This window comes from Chinchilla lanigera, unplaced genomic scaffold (genome assembly GCF_000276665.1).
Source record: "Chinchilla lanigera isolate Chin_1 unplaced genomic scaffold, ChiLan1.0 scaffold00009, whole genome shotgun sequence".
In the NCBI taxonomy this organism is placed as follows: Eukaryota; Metazoa; Chordata; class Mammalia; order Rodentia; family Chinchillidae; genus Chinchilla; species Chinchilla lanigera.
Window position 1 is genome coordinate 16,279,018 of NW_004955410.1, and position 16,102 is coordinate 16,295,119.

At 41.1% G+C, this 16,102-nt stretch overlaps 1 protein-coding gene across 1 annotated transcript in view; it reads left to right on the top strand.

Moving 5' to 3' along the window:
* Positions 1-7,113: 7,113 nt before the first annotated feature.
* Scin (scinderin) overlaps positions 7,114-16,102 on the top strand; it is a gene marked incomplete at its 5' end in the record, with an annotated part of 72,156 nt that continues 63,167 nt past the window's right edge. The window contains 2 exon segments of the mRNA XM_005377322.2: positions 7,114-7,268; positions 11,867-12,028. Coding sequence (XP_005377379.2) covers positions 7,114-7,268; positions 11,867-12,028 — 317 coding nt within the window.

Below are 16,102 nucleotides of genomic sequence, written 5' to 3' on the forward strand. Positions count from 1 at the left end.
CCGGGGGCCGCGGGGCGCGCAATCCCGGCCGCGCGGAGGGAGCTGCCTCTGCTAAACGGCTGGGGCTGCGGGCCGGCCACGTCGGGAGTAGCCTCGCCCGCTGGCCTGGACCACGGTCCAGGCTTTCCTGTTGTTTCCTCCGGCTTCTCACGCTGCTCACCGCGCCGGCTCCAGAGCCCTCTCCCGCCCGCGCAGTCCCCGGGCTCCTCCTGCGGGCCGAGCTCGCTCACCTGCGGGCAGGTTCAGTCCTGGCTCCCCCTGCGCGGAGAGAAGGCAAACAAGTCTGTGCGCATCTGCCCAGCTGGCGAGAAGTGTGTGTGTGTGTGTGTGTGTGTGTGTGTGTGTGTGTGTGTGTGTGACAGAGAGAGAGAGAGAGAGAGAGAGAGAGAGAGAGAGAATGAATAAATTAACTTATTACTCATCGCCTTTGGCCTCTAGTTTGTATTTCTCCTGTAAATTTCGGGGATCAGTTTTCCGGGTTGTTTCAATTCAAGTCTCTTCTCGCAGAACTGCTCTCGCAGGTTTGGGCGGGGAGGAAGAGTTCCAGCTATATAAATAACTCTATACAGATAGTTTATTTATTTAGACAGACTGCTCTTTAAATTAATTTATTGGGGCTGGGGGTGGTGGCGCACGCCTGTAATCCCAGCACTCGGAAGCTGAGGCAGGAGGATCATTGCGAGTTCCAGACCAGACTGGGCTACAAAGTGAGCTCAAGGCCAGCCTGAACTGCATACCGAGACCCTGTCTCACACATAAGCACACAAAAGAATTAATTTATTGGTCTATTTTAACAAGGACGCTGTGTGGACGGCACCGCACCTTTCCCCGAATGTAGGAATTAAAACGGGCTACACTCGCGCCAGGCTCTCTGGACACTGGGCCGTGTGTGTTCCACTGCTCCACCTCCAGGTCGCCCTGGTAAACATCCTGCGTCCACCCTCTCCCTGTGCGGTCGTGCGCCAGGGGGCACACCCCGTCTAACAGCCTGCCGATTATCTTTTTTTTGAAACTAGCTCGCCCCCTTTCTACTTGTGTTTCTTCAGTTTTATTCTTGCTTTCACAGGAGAACACACACAACCGCAGGCAGCCAACAGTTGTAAGTCTGTGAAAGCTGAATTTTATTTCTGACATTTGACGATATTAAACAAATAGACAACATTGAGAAGCGACTTTTATTTTTTTATTTTTATTTTTTTTTGGCCACTGGGGTTCAAACTCAGGATCTCCTGCTTGCCAGGCAGACGCTGTGCGGCTGAGCTAAATCCCCCGCCCAAGAAGTGACTTTCTAAGAGTTGACAGACACCTGCAGCAGGCATTGGTGAGAAAGAAACAAAGGAAGACAACAGTTTGTTTTTTCTTTAGTCTTTTTTGAGACAAGATGTCACTGTGCAGTTCAGGCTGGCCTCAAACTCACAGCGATCTTCTTGCCTCAGCCTCCCAAGTGCTGGGATTACAGACTTGCGCCGCCACGCCCGGCTAAAACAGCAGTTTTAACCGCAGCGTTTGGTGTTCAGTTTCGTGCTTGTGGGAGGGGAGGAAGGAGGCTGAGGCTGAAGGAGCCACAGTTTGGTTTCCCGTTGCAGTCTCGCTGTTCTATTGTGTTTTTTTTTTTGTTTTTTTTTGTTTTTTTTTGGTTTTGGTTTTTCTCCGGTACCAGGAACTGAACTCACGACCTTGCGCTTGCCAGGCAGGCGCTTTGCCGCTGAGCTAAATCCCCAGCCCCTGTTCTATTGTGTTTTAATGCAGTGACCCAGGGAATGGCAAAATGATCTGTGTTCACGAATGACTGGGCGGTCTGGACGTGAAGAAGTCTCTGAAATGCGTATTTGCCATTTGGGGGAATTAACATACGAAAGACCTATCTTTCTGTTTGCAGCAGTTACGTTTGACTTTGTCAGGAGACTGCAAGTAGACTTTGAACACACCTCAATTCTACAAGCATTTGTCTTGTACACGGAGGTACCCACCATGTCTGGGGGGATTTGCAGATTCACTTGAACTCTAAGTTATTTGTTTAGCGCTCACCAATTTCAAAAACATGGTAGCACCGTGTGCGGCCCTTTGGGAGATGAATGCTTGAAACTTCCCGGAGACTTTAGCGTCTGAACGGTGCGAAGGGATGGAGTGAGGGAACCCTGGAGACCGTGCAGAGCAGCGTGAGAGTGATGCGAGGTGCTTCTAGCGAAGGAGAGGAGCCTCGGCAGAAATCGGGAAAATATTGCTGTGGCAGGAGAAAAGTACCCAGAGGTGGAAAACCTTCCACAGCCCGCAGGGTCAGAAGAGGGAATGGGCTAGCTTTTCCTACTTCCGGTCCCTAAGCAAGCTGAATTTCATCTTAAAGTGTCCTCGAAGACTTAAATTCATGAGGATTAACCAGAGAGACGGCTGGAGGGGAGAGAAGTGAGAATTCAGGGGAAAGGTGTACTTGAAAAGAAATCAGGAAATCTCTCAGAAGGAAGAGCAGCGAAGCTGGAGTCAAACTGGGAAAGAAAAGCACGCAGCACAGAAATGAGGAAACAGGAAAAGGAGGAGGAAAAGAAGGGCAACAGGAAGTGGGCCCAAAGGTGAGAGAGAACAGAGGGGTGTCGTCACCCTGCTGGGCCTCTCTCGGGGCATCTGTAAGCTCATTGCGTACCTCAGATCATGCTACGTGCCACCTTGTATTAACGTTAAGTGTTTCAACGGATGGCAAGTAAGGATTTGTTGCATATAACTAAGACGTTTTTGTGTCAATCCTTAAAAAAAAGAGTTTAGCTTTGTACCTAGTGGTTTAAATGCATCCACCTTCTGCTCCTGGTTCCTCCAATTTCGCGAGCAGGAATAGTTAGAAAGTGGGTTCCCGCCAACATCCCCAATGTATGCTACCAATACCTCCCCCACCCTTCTCCTTGCCAGTTTTAAACTTTGTGTAAATGTGTTTTAAAGCAATGTACGTATATGTTAGAACTAGCCTGGGTTAGGCCTTGTGCAAGCCGCTGGGAATTGATTGTAATGTTCAACACAAGGAACTCACATGAAAGCTATTGAGGATGCTGAGAAACTGGGTAGCTAGCATTGCTGGGCTGAGGGGCGGTGGTGGATGTACAATGGCAGAGCCCTCTGGAAAAGAGTTTGGCAGTTCCTTACAAAATTAAACATTTGGTCAGGCGTGGTGCCACACACATGTAGTCCCAGCACTTGGGAGGCTGAGGCAGGAGGATCACTATGAATTTGAGCCATCCTGGGCTACATAGTGAGTTCAAGGCCAGCTTGAACTAAATAGCAAGACCCTGTCTCAAAACACCAAGAAAAAAAGGACAAAATTAAACATACAAATGCCATATGACCATAAATTGCATTAATAGTAATTCACTTCATGCAAAAACCTACACATAATTGCTCATAGTGCTTTTATTTGAGCAGCGAAAAACTAGAATCACATTCTTTTCAACAGGTGACTGGTTTGACAAGTTGTGAAACATCTATGCCAGGAAATATTACTCAGCAATAAAAAAGATCAAACTAATGCTTTCCAATTGGGACGGATCTCCAGGGAGTTGTGTTGAGTTTTAGAAAAGGGGCAAAGTGTTCTGTGTGGTAGGATTCCGTGTGTACCACAGCTCTCAAGTGAGAAAACTTTAGATTTGTTGCTGGAGGTTAGAGAGAGGGCAGGGAGGAGGCGATGCAGTTAGGAGGCAGGTGAAGCCTTACAGGGCAATGTGAGAGGTCTTTCTGGTGATGGATCCCTATCTTGACCAGTTAAGGCGGAGGTATGACTTTCTACGTGGGGTAAAATTCTGTACACTTAATGCACACAGACACATCAGTGAGTGTAAAACTGGGGAAATATGAACAAGAGAGCTGGATTTTATCAACATGAATGCCCTCCCTGTGAGAGTCTGTGCAAAAGTGTACATGCACACTTCTTGGTATCCCATAGACTACTAAATCACACTGCAGTTTTGTAAGATGTCCCTGTGAGGGGAGCGTGGGTCTGTCCATCTATGTGTCTGTTTGTCGACAGGAAGCCTTTATACCAGAGAGAGTGATTCTCCTTCCCAGGGCTTCTTCGTCAAGATTATTTTAACTATGCCAGGGCCTGTGCTTTTCCATATACATTTCATAATTACATGTATATGTCTATAGTAAACCTTCCTATGATTTTTAATAAGAACAGCATTAGGGCTATAGATTAACTGGTGAGAATTGACCTCATTCTTATGTTGAATCTCTCCCAGTGCAGGGACATTGTGCTTTACATTTATGTAGGTCTCCTTTGATTCTTTTTTGTCACCAATTTGAAATTTTCAGCATATGGATCCTATATGTGTTTTGATAAATGTATGCCTGAGTACTTCATTTTCTTTGGAGCAATTATACTTAGCATTACATTTTAAATTTTAGTTTCTGTACCTTCATTGTTTCTACATAGAAGTGTGACCAGTTTTTGCTACTGTCCTATCTAGTACCTTTGCTCAAAGCATTTGCTAATTCCAGGAGGGTATTTTTGGTAGATTCCTTAGGATTCACTTTGCAGACAGTCCTGTGGTCACTGAATTGAGATGGTTTTATTTCTTCATTTCCAATCTGCGTGCTTTCTGTTTCTTTTCTCACCTTATTGTGGTGGTTAGAATTTCCTATACTCTGCTCAGTAAAAATGCTAAGGGCGGGCAGGCTTCCTATTGTTCTTGATCTTGTAAGGAAAATATGTGTTATGTTAGCTCTGTATTCTTTGTAAATGCTACTGATGAAGTTGAAATTGTTGTCTTATTCCTAAAGTGTTGACTGTCTTGGAGTGACTTACTTTTAAACTTCTCTTTTCATCTGTGCTCTGTAGTCAACATCATCATATACTCTAAACAATTTTATGAGCTTTACAGCATATATACAAGCATAGCAACGTATGCAAATTAAAATAAAACATGACATAGCATAACCGGCAAAATCAGCTTAAGGAAACAACAAGTGAAGTCATAAGTGGAATGCACAAGGGAAAACCAAAGGAAGCCACAGTGAAATTCATACGGAGTTCATGTTTCTGAATAATTAGTATAATTCCATCATGATACAGCAGAATCTGATTGTAATTTTCACATTCAAAGGCTGACATTGGCTTCATTAAGGCCTTTCAACCTCTTCTGGGCAAACACTGTGGCTTATTCATACTGATTTTCCCTGGGCTAACATAGTATATAAACATCAGGAAATGAGAGCGTAATTTAATTTATTTCCAATTCAGTCATTAACTTTATGCTTATCTATTTTCATCTACCTAAAAAGATCTGGGTTTCAACCTATAGTTGTGTGAGGATATTTATGGCAAATATATCATCCTCAACACCTTTGTGAATAGTCCGGATTTAAAGTCCTCTCTTAAAGCATCTCTGTACAAGATTGCACGTGGGTTTTTGGTGTTACTTACCTTTGATCACAAAACTGACAAAATTGTTCTCGTGTTTAGTACTCTTCTAGATGCCAGATTTTTGCTTGAGAAGACCCTTGTTACACACGTCGCCTTTGAGTGTGAGCGGTGCATTGTGAAGAAACAGTCTTTCTTTAATATAGCTCACTGGTTTCTTCAATTGGGGGGAATACTTTCTTGTAGTTGTTCCGGTGAACCATTTCATTGTTTGCAGCTTCTAAACTTTTATGCATCAGTTACCCTGGGGGGATCAATATATCCTGCTCACCACACAACTTTACTACTAATGAGAGTTGTAGTATAAAAAATAATCTAATGTACTTTTTTTAAGAGCCTGCCCTTCACATTCATACAAACCTGCATCTGGGACCTTTTCTGCCAAAGGTCACCTTATCGCCTCAGAAAAATCACTCAGCCCTTCTAAGCCTTGTGACACGGTGGAAAATAGCTTCTTCTGCATGTGGTTGCTTGAAAACCACTAGTGTGAAATGCTGGCACAGCGTGTGGCCCGTCATCAGGCACTAACAGTGCAGTGAGCTGTTACTTCCCTAGAATGCTTTGTGCCTTTTGTGCACCTCCGAGGTAGCCAAAATTTTCAAGTATTTTTTTCATCTTTTTTGTTTGTTTGTTTTTGAGACAGGGTCTTGCTATGTAGTCCAGGCTGGTCTTGAACTTGCAGCGATCTTCCTGATTTAGAATTACAGGTGTGCATTGCCATACCTGGCTTTTGAACATTTTCAAATTAAATTTGATAAAATCCAATCCCTGGGATTGTCTTGCCCCTTATCCGAACACTGCAGACATTGGTTCTGAGAAACTTATTCCATGCAGTGAAGTTGCCTGGGTGGGATCTATTTCCAAATTGTGAAAATCAAGTGTATATTAATGTGCTAAATTCCCGGAACAATATCAGGCACATTAACATTCAATACATGTTAAGCGCACTACATCCTTCATGCCTTTATCCTTCTTTTCCTTCTGAACAAACAAAAGTAATAAGACAGTGAAATGGGAACAGCCTAAAAAATTAATATAAATTAAAAAGTTCTTTTCATTTCCTATTTGAAAAACCACTTAATTTCCTGATGTTTTTGATTGCGACCCACAGTACCACAGTAAATTATTAGAAGAAGCCTCAAGTTTAATCCTAATAATGGCTAAGACAGTTACAAAGTATTTTTCTATCCAGGTCTTATTGATTGTAGCAAATGAATATTTTCCTGAATCTCACTAGAGTATATTATTGTATCTTCTCAAGCATAATCAGACCGTAGAGTTTCTTTAAAATTTTTTAAAAGGAATTGGAAAATGTAGGAACAAAACCAAGTTTTTAATTATTTGCCTAATAATATTTTATATTGTATGCTGTTTCTCTCTGTCTCTCTCTTTTTCTTTTTTTTTTCTTGGGACAGGGTCTTGCTGTGCAGTTCAGGCTGGCCTTGCTGTGCAGTTCAGGCTCACTTTGTAGCCTGGGCTGGTCTTGAACTTGCAATGATCCTCCTGTCTCAGCCTCCCGAGTGCTGGGATTACAGGTGTGCGCTGCCACACTCGGTTTGTATGCTGTTTCTGGTAGAAGAGATTTTGCGGAGGACTAATGGTTGAAGTGATACGTAGTTGAAAATACTGTTTCTATTTCCATCACATCAAGAATTCTGCCTTAATGCTGTTGCTTGTGTGGTAACTGAGGTGCTGTCACTTGCCCTGGGCAGGAAAAGAGTGCTCCCAGGATGAGAGCACAGCCGCCGCCATCTTCACTGTCCAGATGGACGACTACCTCGGGGGCAAGCCGGTGCAGAGCAGGGAGCTCCAGGGCTTCGAGTCCACCGATTTTGTGGGCTACTTCAAAGGCGGGCTGAAGTACAAGGTAAGCCTCTTTCTCACACACATTCCCTGTGACAGTGTCTGTCCCTCCCCGTCTACCCGCTTGTGTCTTCAGAAATTGAAAGATCGGTGAGGGTACTTTGGGGATTTTTTTTCCTTTTCCTGTCTTTTTGACCTGTTTTGTTTACTGCTGCATCCCCACTGTCTGCTGGAGACGAGGTAAGTGCTTAGTAAGTGTCTGGAGTTGGTGGTGTGGTATGTGAAACACTCAGACTTACTTTATTTTGATGGATTAGTTGGTTTTGTCTTCACCAGAAAACCCTTTAATATATTGTAAGGTGATTTCAGTGATGCGCATTCTAAAAAATTGTAAACTTTTTGTTAGTCCGTGTTTGCAGCGTATAACAGTTACGTTCATCTCAGGGAGTCTGCATGGACGTAACATAGCTGAGTTCTTTCTACTTGCTGTGTCCTTCCCTTACTTTTCCCTCCGTCTCTTGTTTCCTCCCCTCTGGAAAAGGTCTGTCTATCTCTCTGTTTCCTTTTGTTCTGTGCTTTAAATTATGATTACATTATTAAATAAATAACGATTAACATTGTTGACTGAAGTCTCAGCAGTTTTCATTTTTGCTGTTGTAGGGAATCGCTGCATTTGCGGCCAGTAAGCCAGGCTTTCAGAATCTCGACTGCTCTGGAGTACCTTAGCACAGCACTGACGGCGATTATAATTTCAGCTCCTACAGAGAACTGTACACCTCTACCTAAGAGTGTGGCACAGGCACAAAGGAAAGGGCTCAGCTGAACATACGTGGGGTTCAGCCACACGGACTCAGATACACACACAGCAAACACTGATGACCTGACAGTTTTAATCCCTTTAGTAAAGGAGAGTTGGTTCTTCTGGAATTCTCCCTGTGCGCCTTCCCCATCGCCTCCCCTCCTGGCTGCGGGTGTCAGTGAGAGTGTGAGGAATACCTTCCCGGGCAGCCCAACCGGACCCCTGCCTTCTCAGAAGCAAACCTGCTCCAACATGTGCTCTACACTCCCCACTGCCTACCCTGCTGAACACCCGAAACCTCACAGCTAAACTAGATTCTGAATACATACTAACTTGCCTACTAAGAGGCTGGGTTTGTTTCTGCCTTTACCTGTCAGATCAGTGGTTGAATATTTTGTGGTTCCTTTGAGATCAGGACAAAACACCTGTAAGTTCTCTTTTCTTTTGAAATCGTTGTCTCATACTAAGGTACAAACACGAGGCTATTCCCTCTCTTATTTCATTCACATGAGTTCTGGTTTTCATCAAATGATCCAAAAACTTTGTGTGAATGAACCTAACATTTTAAGTAAGAAGCTGCTCATGGTTACTTGAGGGCAATTGCTGTGGCGTAGTCGTACTTAGGAACCCTTTTTTCTGTATCTCCCCACTTTGCGTTAGGGCAGGAACTTACTTTCTGTCTTGATTTCCTCACATGGGGTAAGTATACCAGCTATTATAAGGATTAAGAATCAAATTAAATAATAAAAGATGTATACAGTACATAATCAATAAGGACTTATTAATCCTGCTGGCTATGAACAGGACCTTTGAGATCAAACTTCTGGATGCGTATTAAAAACCTGGCATGATAAATAGTAATTTCACAGTTATTGGAGAATTATATCCTAATTACGGACATAAGATCACTGCAAATCAACATTTTTTTCAGAAAGAGGATATTTGCAAATGAAGATTAAATTTATAATAAGACAATCACTTGGCTATCTTATCATTAGTGATGTTGTACAGATGTGAATGTTTATGGATGCAAGAGAACTTGAGAGGAAATGTGGTGACAGAGATAATTTACTCCCCACAATAGCAAAGATGAAAATAATTACAATGAATTCCATCCCAGTACGTGTTTTAACTTCAAGCTCACGGGAATATGTTAATGACTTCATGTATACTACCTCACTGAATATAAACGTTTGTGTGGTGCATTTTCGATCATTACTCTTTTAAGATAAATAAAGCTTGGAGCGGCTGTGCACGGTAAGTGACCAGGGCTCAGAGTTAGTAGGTAACTGAGTGACCATCTGCCTCCAGGGCCTAAGCTGATAATTGTTGTTCTGTTCTACTCGTAACATAAATACATAATTCATAAGTCAGGACAGAATTTTAATTTTAATTTTATCCTCTGTATCCATTTGTTTGGAATAGACAAAATTTGACAAAGTCTGCAAGTCTGTGAAAACCATTTTAAGTTGCCAGATGCTAAGATTCAGACAGGAAATGCTAAGATCATCTTCCTGTCTCATTTTGATTGATGTCTGTTATTTCTCTCTGAGGTCTTTGGGAGGTTGGGGAGCAGTTATAGAGGACTGCTGCTTACACTGCTCTCTTGTGTTAAATTTCTTTCTTTGGAGGGGCTGGGGATTTAGCTCAGCGGCAAAAGCGCCTGCCTGGCAAGCGCAAGGTCATGAGTTCAGTTCCCGGTACCGGAGAAAAACCAAAAAAAAAAAAAAAAAATTTCTTTCTTTGGTTTTGTTTTGTTTTTTTTTTTTGGTTTTTCTCCGGTACCAGGAACCGAACTCATGACCTTGCGCTTGCCAGGCAGGCACTTTTGCCGCTGAGCTAAATCCCCAGCCCCTTAGATTTCTTTCTAATACACTCTTCTTAAACTCAATAAAACCTTGCCTTCAGCTAACGTTATAGATAGTGACCATGGGACATTTGTCAGCCGGCACACCTGTATTTATGGTGCCACTGGTTTTCAGGGTCATCCACTTCGCTTTGATTTTGCCTTGTGAAAGCAGAGTAAGGCTGGAAGTTTCTAGTGTTCATTCACAAAATATTCAGGGAAGAAATATTTACTGTCTAATACAGACATTTATGCAACATAATCGTTTTTCCTTTGTGCATTTGTGGCATTAAGTATTAGAGACAAGATGACTTTTAGAATAATGTTAATTTTTCAGACTGTATATCACTCTGATGGTTTTATGTGTGAGACTAGCTGAAATATTGTCTACTCTGTATTTTATAACTTTCTTAGATCACACTGTTTACTATTTTTAAAGTCAGATCACAATGTATATCTCTATTAATTTAAAAACCAAAATGGCCCCAAACAGTAGTGTATGGATGAAAATTTGTATCTATTTTATTGCATAATACTTACCTTATTCAACTAAGAAATGTGATAATCTTTGCAAAATTGTAGTCTGGGAAATTATTTACAGATATCCATCCCTTTACAGTCTACCTGTTTAATGACTATTTGGACTAATGACCAAGGCATGCTGTTTGAACTTATGATCCACCACTCGGACTTATGACCCATCTTTTTTTTGTGTACAGTTCTGTAAATCTTGTTGATAGAGCCTCATTGTCTTTTTTTGGTACAGTACACTTGTTTATATAGTACTGTAATTTTTGCTGATTGTATTGTACAGTACAGTGCTGTATTTGTATATTTTATTATACATTATAGTACCGCATGTGAGAGTTATGCAAATGAAAGCAAAGTCATCAAGTTGAAGCTTCCTTTGACCATTTCTTTGTTCTTAATCTTGTAATGCACATACTATACACAGCTCCTCATTCAGCAACCAATTCATTTAATGACTCAGGCACAGGGATATGTAGCTTACCCCATTATTTTGGATTCACTGGATGGAGTTGTACAATAAACTTGCAAGAAAAACTACTTTATAGATTATTTAATACAGTTAACTTTTCTTGCCATTATTGCAGGAGGTCTTTGGTCTTTCAATGACAAAGTTTTGTTTAGACTGCCTCTTCATTATGTGGAGTACTCCATAATTAATTATGCAAATAAAGATAGAATTCCTAACATTTAGTAAAACAAATGTAAGGGTAAAATATGATAGCAGATAATGCACGCAAATGTAGTTGATACGGTTAACATTTTTTCTTTGGGGATGTGCAATCAAGATACTGCATCTATCCTCCCTTAAGCTGAGATTGCTCAATCCTGGCATATTTGATAAGGTCTCTTTACCAGAAAATAACATAAAATCAAAGCGCCTACAGAGAGCTCTCCACGTGCCTTCTCTGTCCTAAGTGTGACGGTGGGACTGCTGGGTCCCAAGTCTGCTGCTGCTGTCACCTGTGCTTGTTACCTCTGATTTTCCAGCCTCTGGCCCTCTTCTTCCCTGAAACCCTTGTCTGCTTTCTCCCTCATTAAAGCTTTGTGAATCACTAGTTCCCCAAATGCCAGAGCTATGGCTTTTTTTTTTTTTGTTGATACATCAGAATTTTCTACACTGAAGTTCCTCGCAGTCCGAGATTGAAATACTAAAAGAAAGAGGGCTGGGGATTTAGCTCACGGGCACAGCGCCTGCCTGGCAAGCGCATGGTCGTGAGTTTGATTCCCAGTACCAGGGAAAAAAAAACAAAACCCAAAAATAAAAAACTAAAAGAAAGAGACTAGATAAAGAACAAAGATACAACCCTGTTGATTTACCAAGGAATTCTCTCTCCATATTTAACCTCTCAGTGCATGTAGGAGGCTGTTTTGTGCTGGCCTTTCAGGCACAGTTGTGGCGCAGACAGCCACTTCGTGATGCCTTGCTGTGGACGCCTTGCTGCGCCTCATGGGTGTTCTCTCTGTTCCGTCTTCCTCCCGTGGGCAGGCTGGAGGTGTGGCATCAGGACTAAACCACGTTCTCACCAATGACCTGTCGGCACAGAGGCTGCTGCATGTGAAGGGACGCAGAGTGGTCAGGGCCACAGAAGTTCCCCTCAGCTGGGACAGTTTCAACAAGGGCGACTGCTTCATCGTAGACCTTGGCCACGTAAGTTCCATCCACACACATGCGTGTGGGCACCAAAGTAAACTGCTTTTCCATCAAACCAGGTGCACACCTCAGTGAAGACAATGACTTTTCCCACATTCTTGGATACCGGTCTGGTTTACGCAAGGGGCGATTGTAATGTGTGAGTAACTGGCATGCTTTTAAGGACAAAGTGGGAATTCAAAGATTTTATGGTTTCTGATAGATTTAGAATAGAGTAGTGATTTAGTTCTTCCTACCATAGAACAGAAACGGAGTAATTTTCAATATATTTCCCCTTCTTTCTGAACAGAGCTTCCTCTAATTATTTTTGTCCTTAATTATACGTGGGAAAATGTGGCTATGGGGAAAACTGATTCCCTCAGCAGTCAACAGTTCTAGAACTTAAACTGGAGATCGAATGAGTCTAAATAGCCTGTTAAAGAATTTTGGGAGAAATTTCATACTCATACACAAGCTTACATACACTATACTATTTTGCAGTTTTCAGTGACCTTAGGGTTTTTGAATAAAAGAAACAAGTACAAATATCAACTATTATCTTAATGGTGTAGTGAACGGTGTATTATATCTGACCTTGTTCCTTCCAGGAAACAGAGTTCCTCTAATGTCAGATAAACTTATTAATGAGTAGCATCTTGATAAAGAAGACTTACCACAACGCCTTGCATTAGCAGTACAGAATTTTGAGACAGTGCAGCAAACAGAGGCCAAAAAAGTGTACTCCGTATGCACAGGGGAGGGACACGAAGGATTCTGGAAATAGAGCCTACATGTGAAAGTTCTACTTAACCAGTAATGATTTGGCATCAGCACAGACATTAAATATGGTTAGGGTTAGTCTGGAAAATAACGTCAAGGTATAAACATCATCAGTTTCTGTAAGTTAGGGTACAACTGCAGTTTTATTTCTGCTAATGTATAATCTTACTGTGTTGGATCATGCCAGCTTGTGTGAGCAGTTCAGGTCACAATTATATTAATGCTCAAAGTACGGTGCACTGTACTCAGACGCCTACACCCACAATGGCGGTACCTTTGCTGACCTTTAGATTTAGGTGTAAAACAGCCACTGTTCCATTCTTTTGTTGCTGTACCCCAAACATAAATCAAAATGCCCACAAGAATCATTAGGCCACATGGTTTCAAGGAGAACCAGAGATGCGGGAATGGGGAGGAAGGGGAGGGGAAGCGGGTGTAAAAAGAACGAAGCTGTGCCGTGTCCGTGCACCAGCTCCCCATGATGAATGTGAGCATTATGTGCTGTCAACATGGACTAATAAAAATAAAAATTAAAAAATAAAGTATAGAAAGCAATTACAGCAGTCCCTCAAAGCCAGTGCACAATAATTGCTTACCCTCACTTCCACCAATTACATTTTAAAGCCTTTTATAATTTATAAAGGGTTTAAAAACATGAAGTGACTTTTTTTTTTCAAGGAAAAAGAGACCTTAGTTCTTACTCATTTCTGTAATTTTCGGTCTCATTTGTAAGTAGAGATACTTGATTAGGGGATCTCTAGGGCCTCTGAGTGAAAGGGGCACTCGCTAGTGATAATGTAACTCATACCTGCCATTACTTGAAAGTATTTCTTGCTTGAAACATTTATTGCTTCATGCAATTGCCATACAAATGCAATAATCTATTTCATTATCACGAATAACTTCCAATTCAGAGTCCCAGCTATTCACTCTATGACCTGGAGCAAATCATTAACCACTGGAACCTTAGTTTCCTTATTTTTTTTAGATCTTGACTCTGCTCCCTGATGCCACTTCTGGCTTTAGCCAGCTGTGATTCACACGGTCACATCTGGGAAATGGCAGTTATCTTTCCAGTTTCAAAAAAGTAATAAAACCTCTGAAGGTGCAAGCAGGTCACTCACATTCACAGCAGTTGTGCGGTGACTGGAAGAGACCTGGGTTGTATTCCTAATCACATTCTTTTTACTGCACAAAGCTAAGTTGGTATTTATTACGTAGTATGGGGGAACAGAATGTCTTGCAGCCGTCTCAGACCTGATGACGTCTAATCTGGCTAAGATTCTCCTGGAAATAGTAGTGTTATTAAAGCATTTATTATTTTGTGGAACAAATGCTGCATTGCCACAGTGGGCTACATAGATAGTTGGGTGTTGTAGTAGGCATGCTCTCTTCCCATAGGTATCTTATACTGTGGGAGAACGACCCACAAATCCAGGCTCATATAAAGGGGTGGAGTCTCTCTTGTGAGTTCAAAGGCACTCAGTAACTTGACTTTATTTTATATAGTTAATTATCTTTAATAACTCAAGTGTCCTGCTCACAGGCCTTGTGAAGAGATATATGGAATGATTTTGTTGCAGAGTTACTTGTGTTTAGCTATCTCATACTTTGTGGAAGATTCCAACCCTCTAAAGGGACAATGTGATGGACTCAAATGTGTGGATTCTACAGTGCACTGGTACACACACCCACAACATTTGTGTTTGCATTACTAACCTTTAATCAGTTAATACATTGCCAGAAGTTTCTAAACATGATAAGATCTTGTGCTTATCCTGTTAACTTTATTTTGGGGGTATGGTGCAATAAACAAGAACTTTCTGAGTGATAACATTTTAATAAAAGTCATTGAGTTAATATTTAAAAACCACCCTTCTATGTTAGATGGCATAAAATTAAGCCAAAGCAGTTTAAATTTGTTTTATTACCCAGGTATAAAAAATGTAGGTTAAATCTGTAAAGCTGCCCCCCAGCTATAGCCATCTGGCCAAAACCAAGGTTATGGATATACATAAATTCCATGTTTTAATAATGCTTATGGGATGTCAAATTTTATGATAGTCACTATGATTAATATGATATTCCACATGCTTTAGAAACATATACTCTTTTAAAGGGTTTTAGGCTACAGTAGATAGGCTACAGTAGATACAATTATATACTTGTATATAAGTACATTCATTATAAGATTCAGAACAAAGGTTTGACAGTGTAATTTCCTTAACCCAAGGTCTCAGATCACAAAATTATCAGTTTAACCAGTATAAAGGTTAAGAAAATCATGAATATTTTAGAAAATAATATGTATGCAGACTTTCCTTGCTTAACGACTGAGGTCCGTTCCTGTCACTCGATTGCTCAACGAACTGGTCACTAAATGAGGAATTGTATATAAATACATTCATTATAAGATTCAGAACAAAGAAATGGTCAAAGGAAATTCCAACTTGATGATTTTGCTTTTATTTGCATAGCTCTTACATGCAGTACTGTAGTATATAGCAGCAGAAAACTACAGTACTGTATGGTACAATCAGCAAAAATTACAGTAGTGTATAAACAAGATGTACTGTACAAAAAAAGACATTGGGGTTCTATCAACAAGATACACAGAACTGTACAAAAGAAAAAAGATAGATCATACGTTCGAGTGGTGGGTTTTAAATCCAAATGGTGCTCCTTGGTTTTAAACCTGAGCAGTCATTAAATAGGTATATTGTGAAATGAAGCTTATCTGTATATTATTTAAGCACATCTTCAGGAAAATAGTATGGACGAATGCTGGATCCTAGCCATTTGTAATGTACTGAAAAGTGCTTTCAAACTGTATATTGCAGTACTGATAAATTTATTATTTATTATTTAACCATTAATTTTAAAGAAATGAGAGGGAAATTAACTAATAAAATCATGTCTAAAAATATTACAGTGAAGCGCCAGTAACTACAGGAAGTACATGATAGTGAAAAAGTCCATATTTTCCACATCATTGGTTAGAGAAAAGCAAATCAAAACCAAAATGAGACACCCCTTTGCACCTATGAGAGCACCATAATCAAAAAGCAGAAAATAACAAGTGTTGGTCAAGACATTGAAAAATTGGAATCTTGTGCATTGCTAGCAGGAATGCAAAACGATACAGCTGCTAGTATCATTTTACTTCAGGAGTTCCTTGAAATGTTAAACCTAAAATTACCTAGAAAATGACTTAGCGGGTCTGGGGATTTAGCTCAGCGGCAAAGCGCCTGCCTGGCAAGCGCAAGGTCGTGAGTTCGGTTCCCGGTACCGGAGAAAAACCAAAAAAAAAAA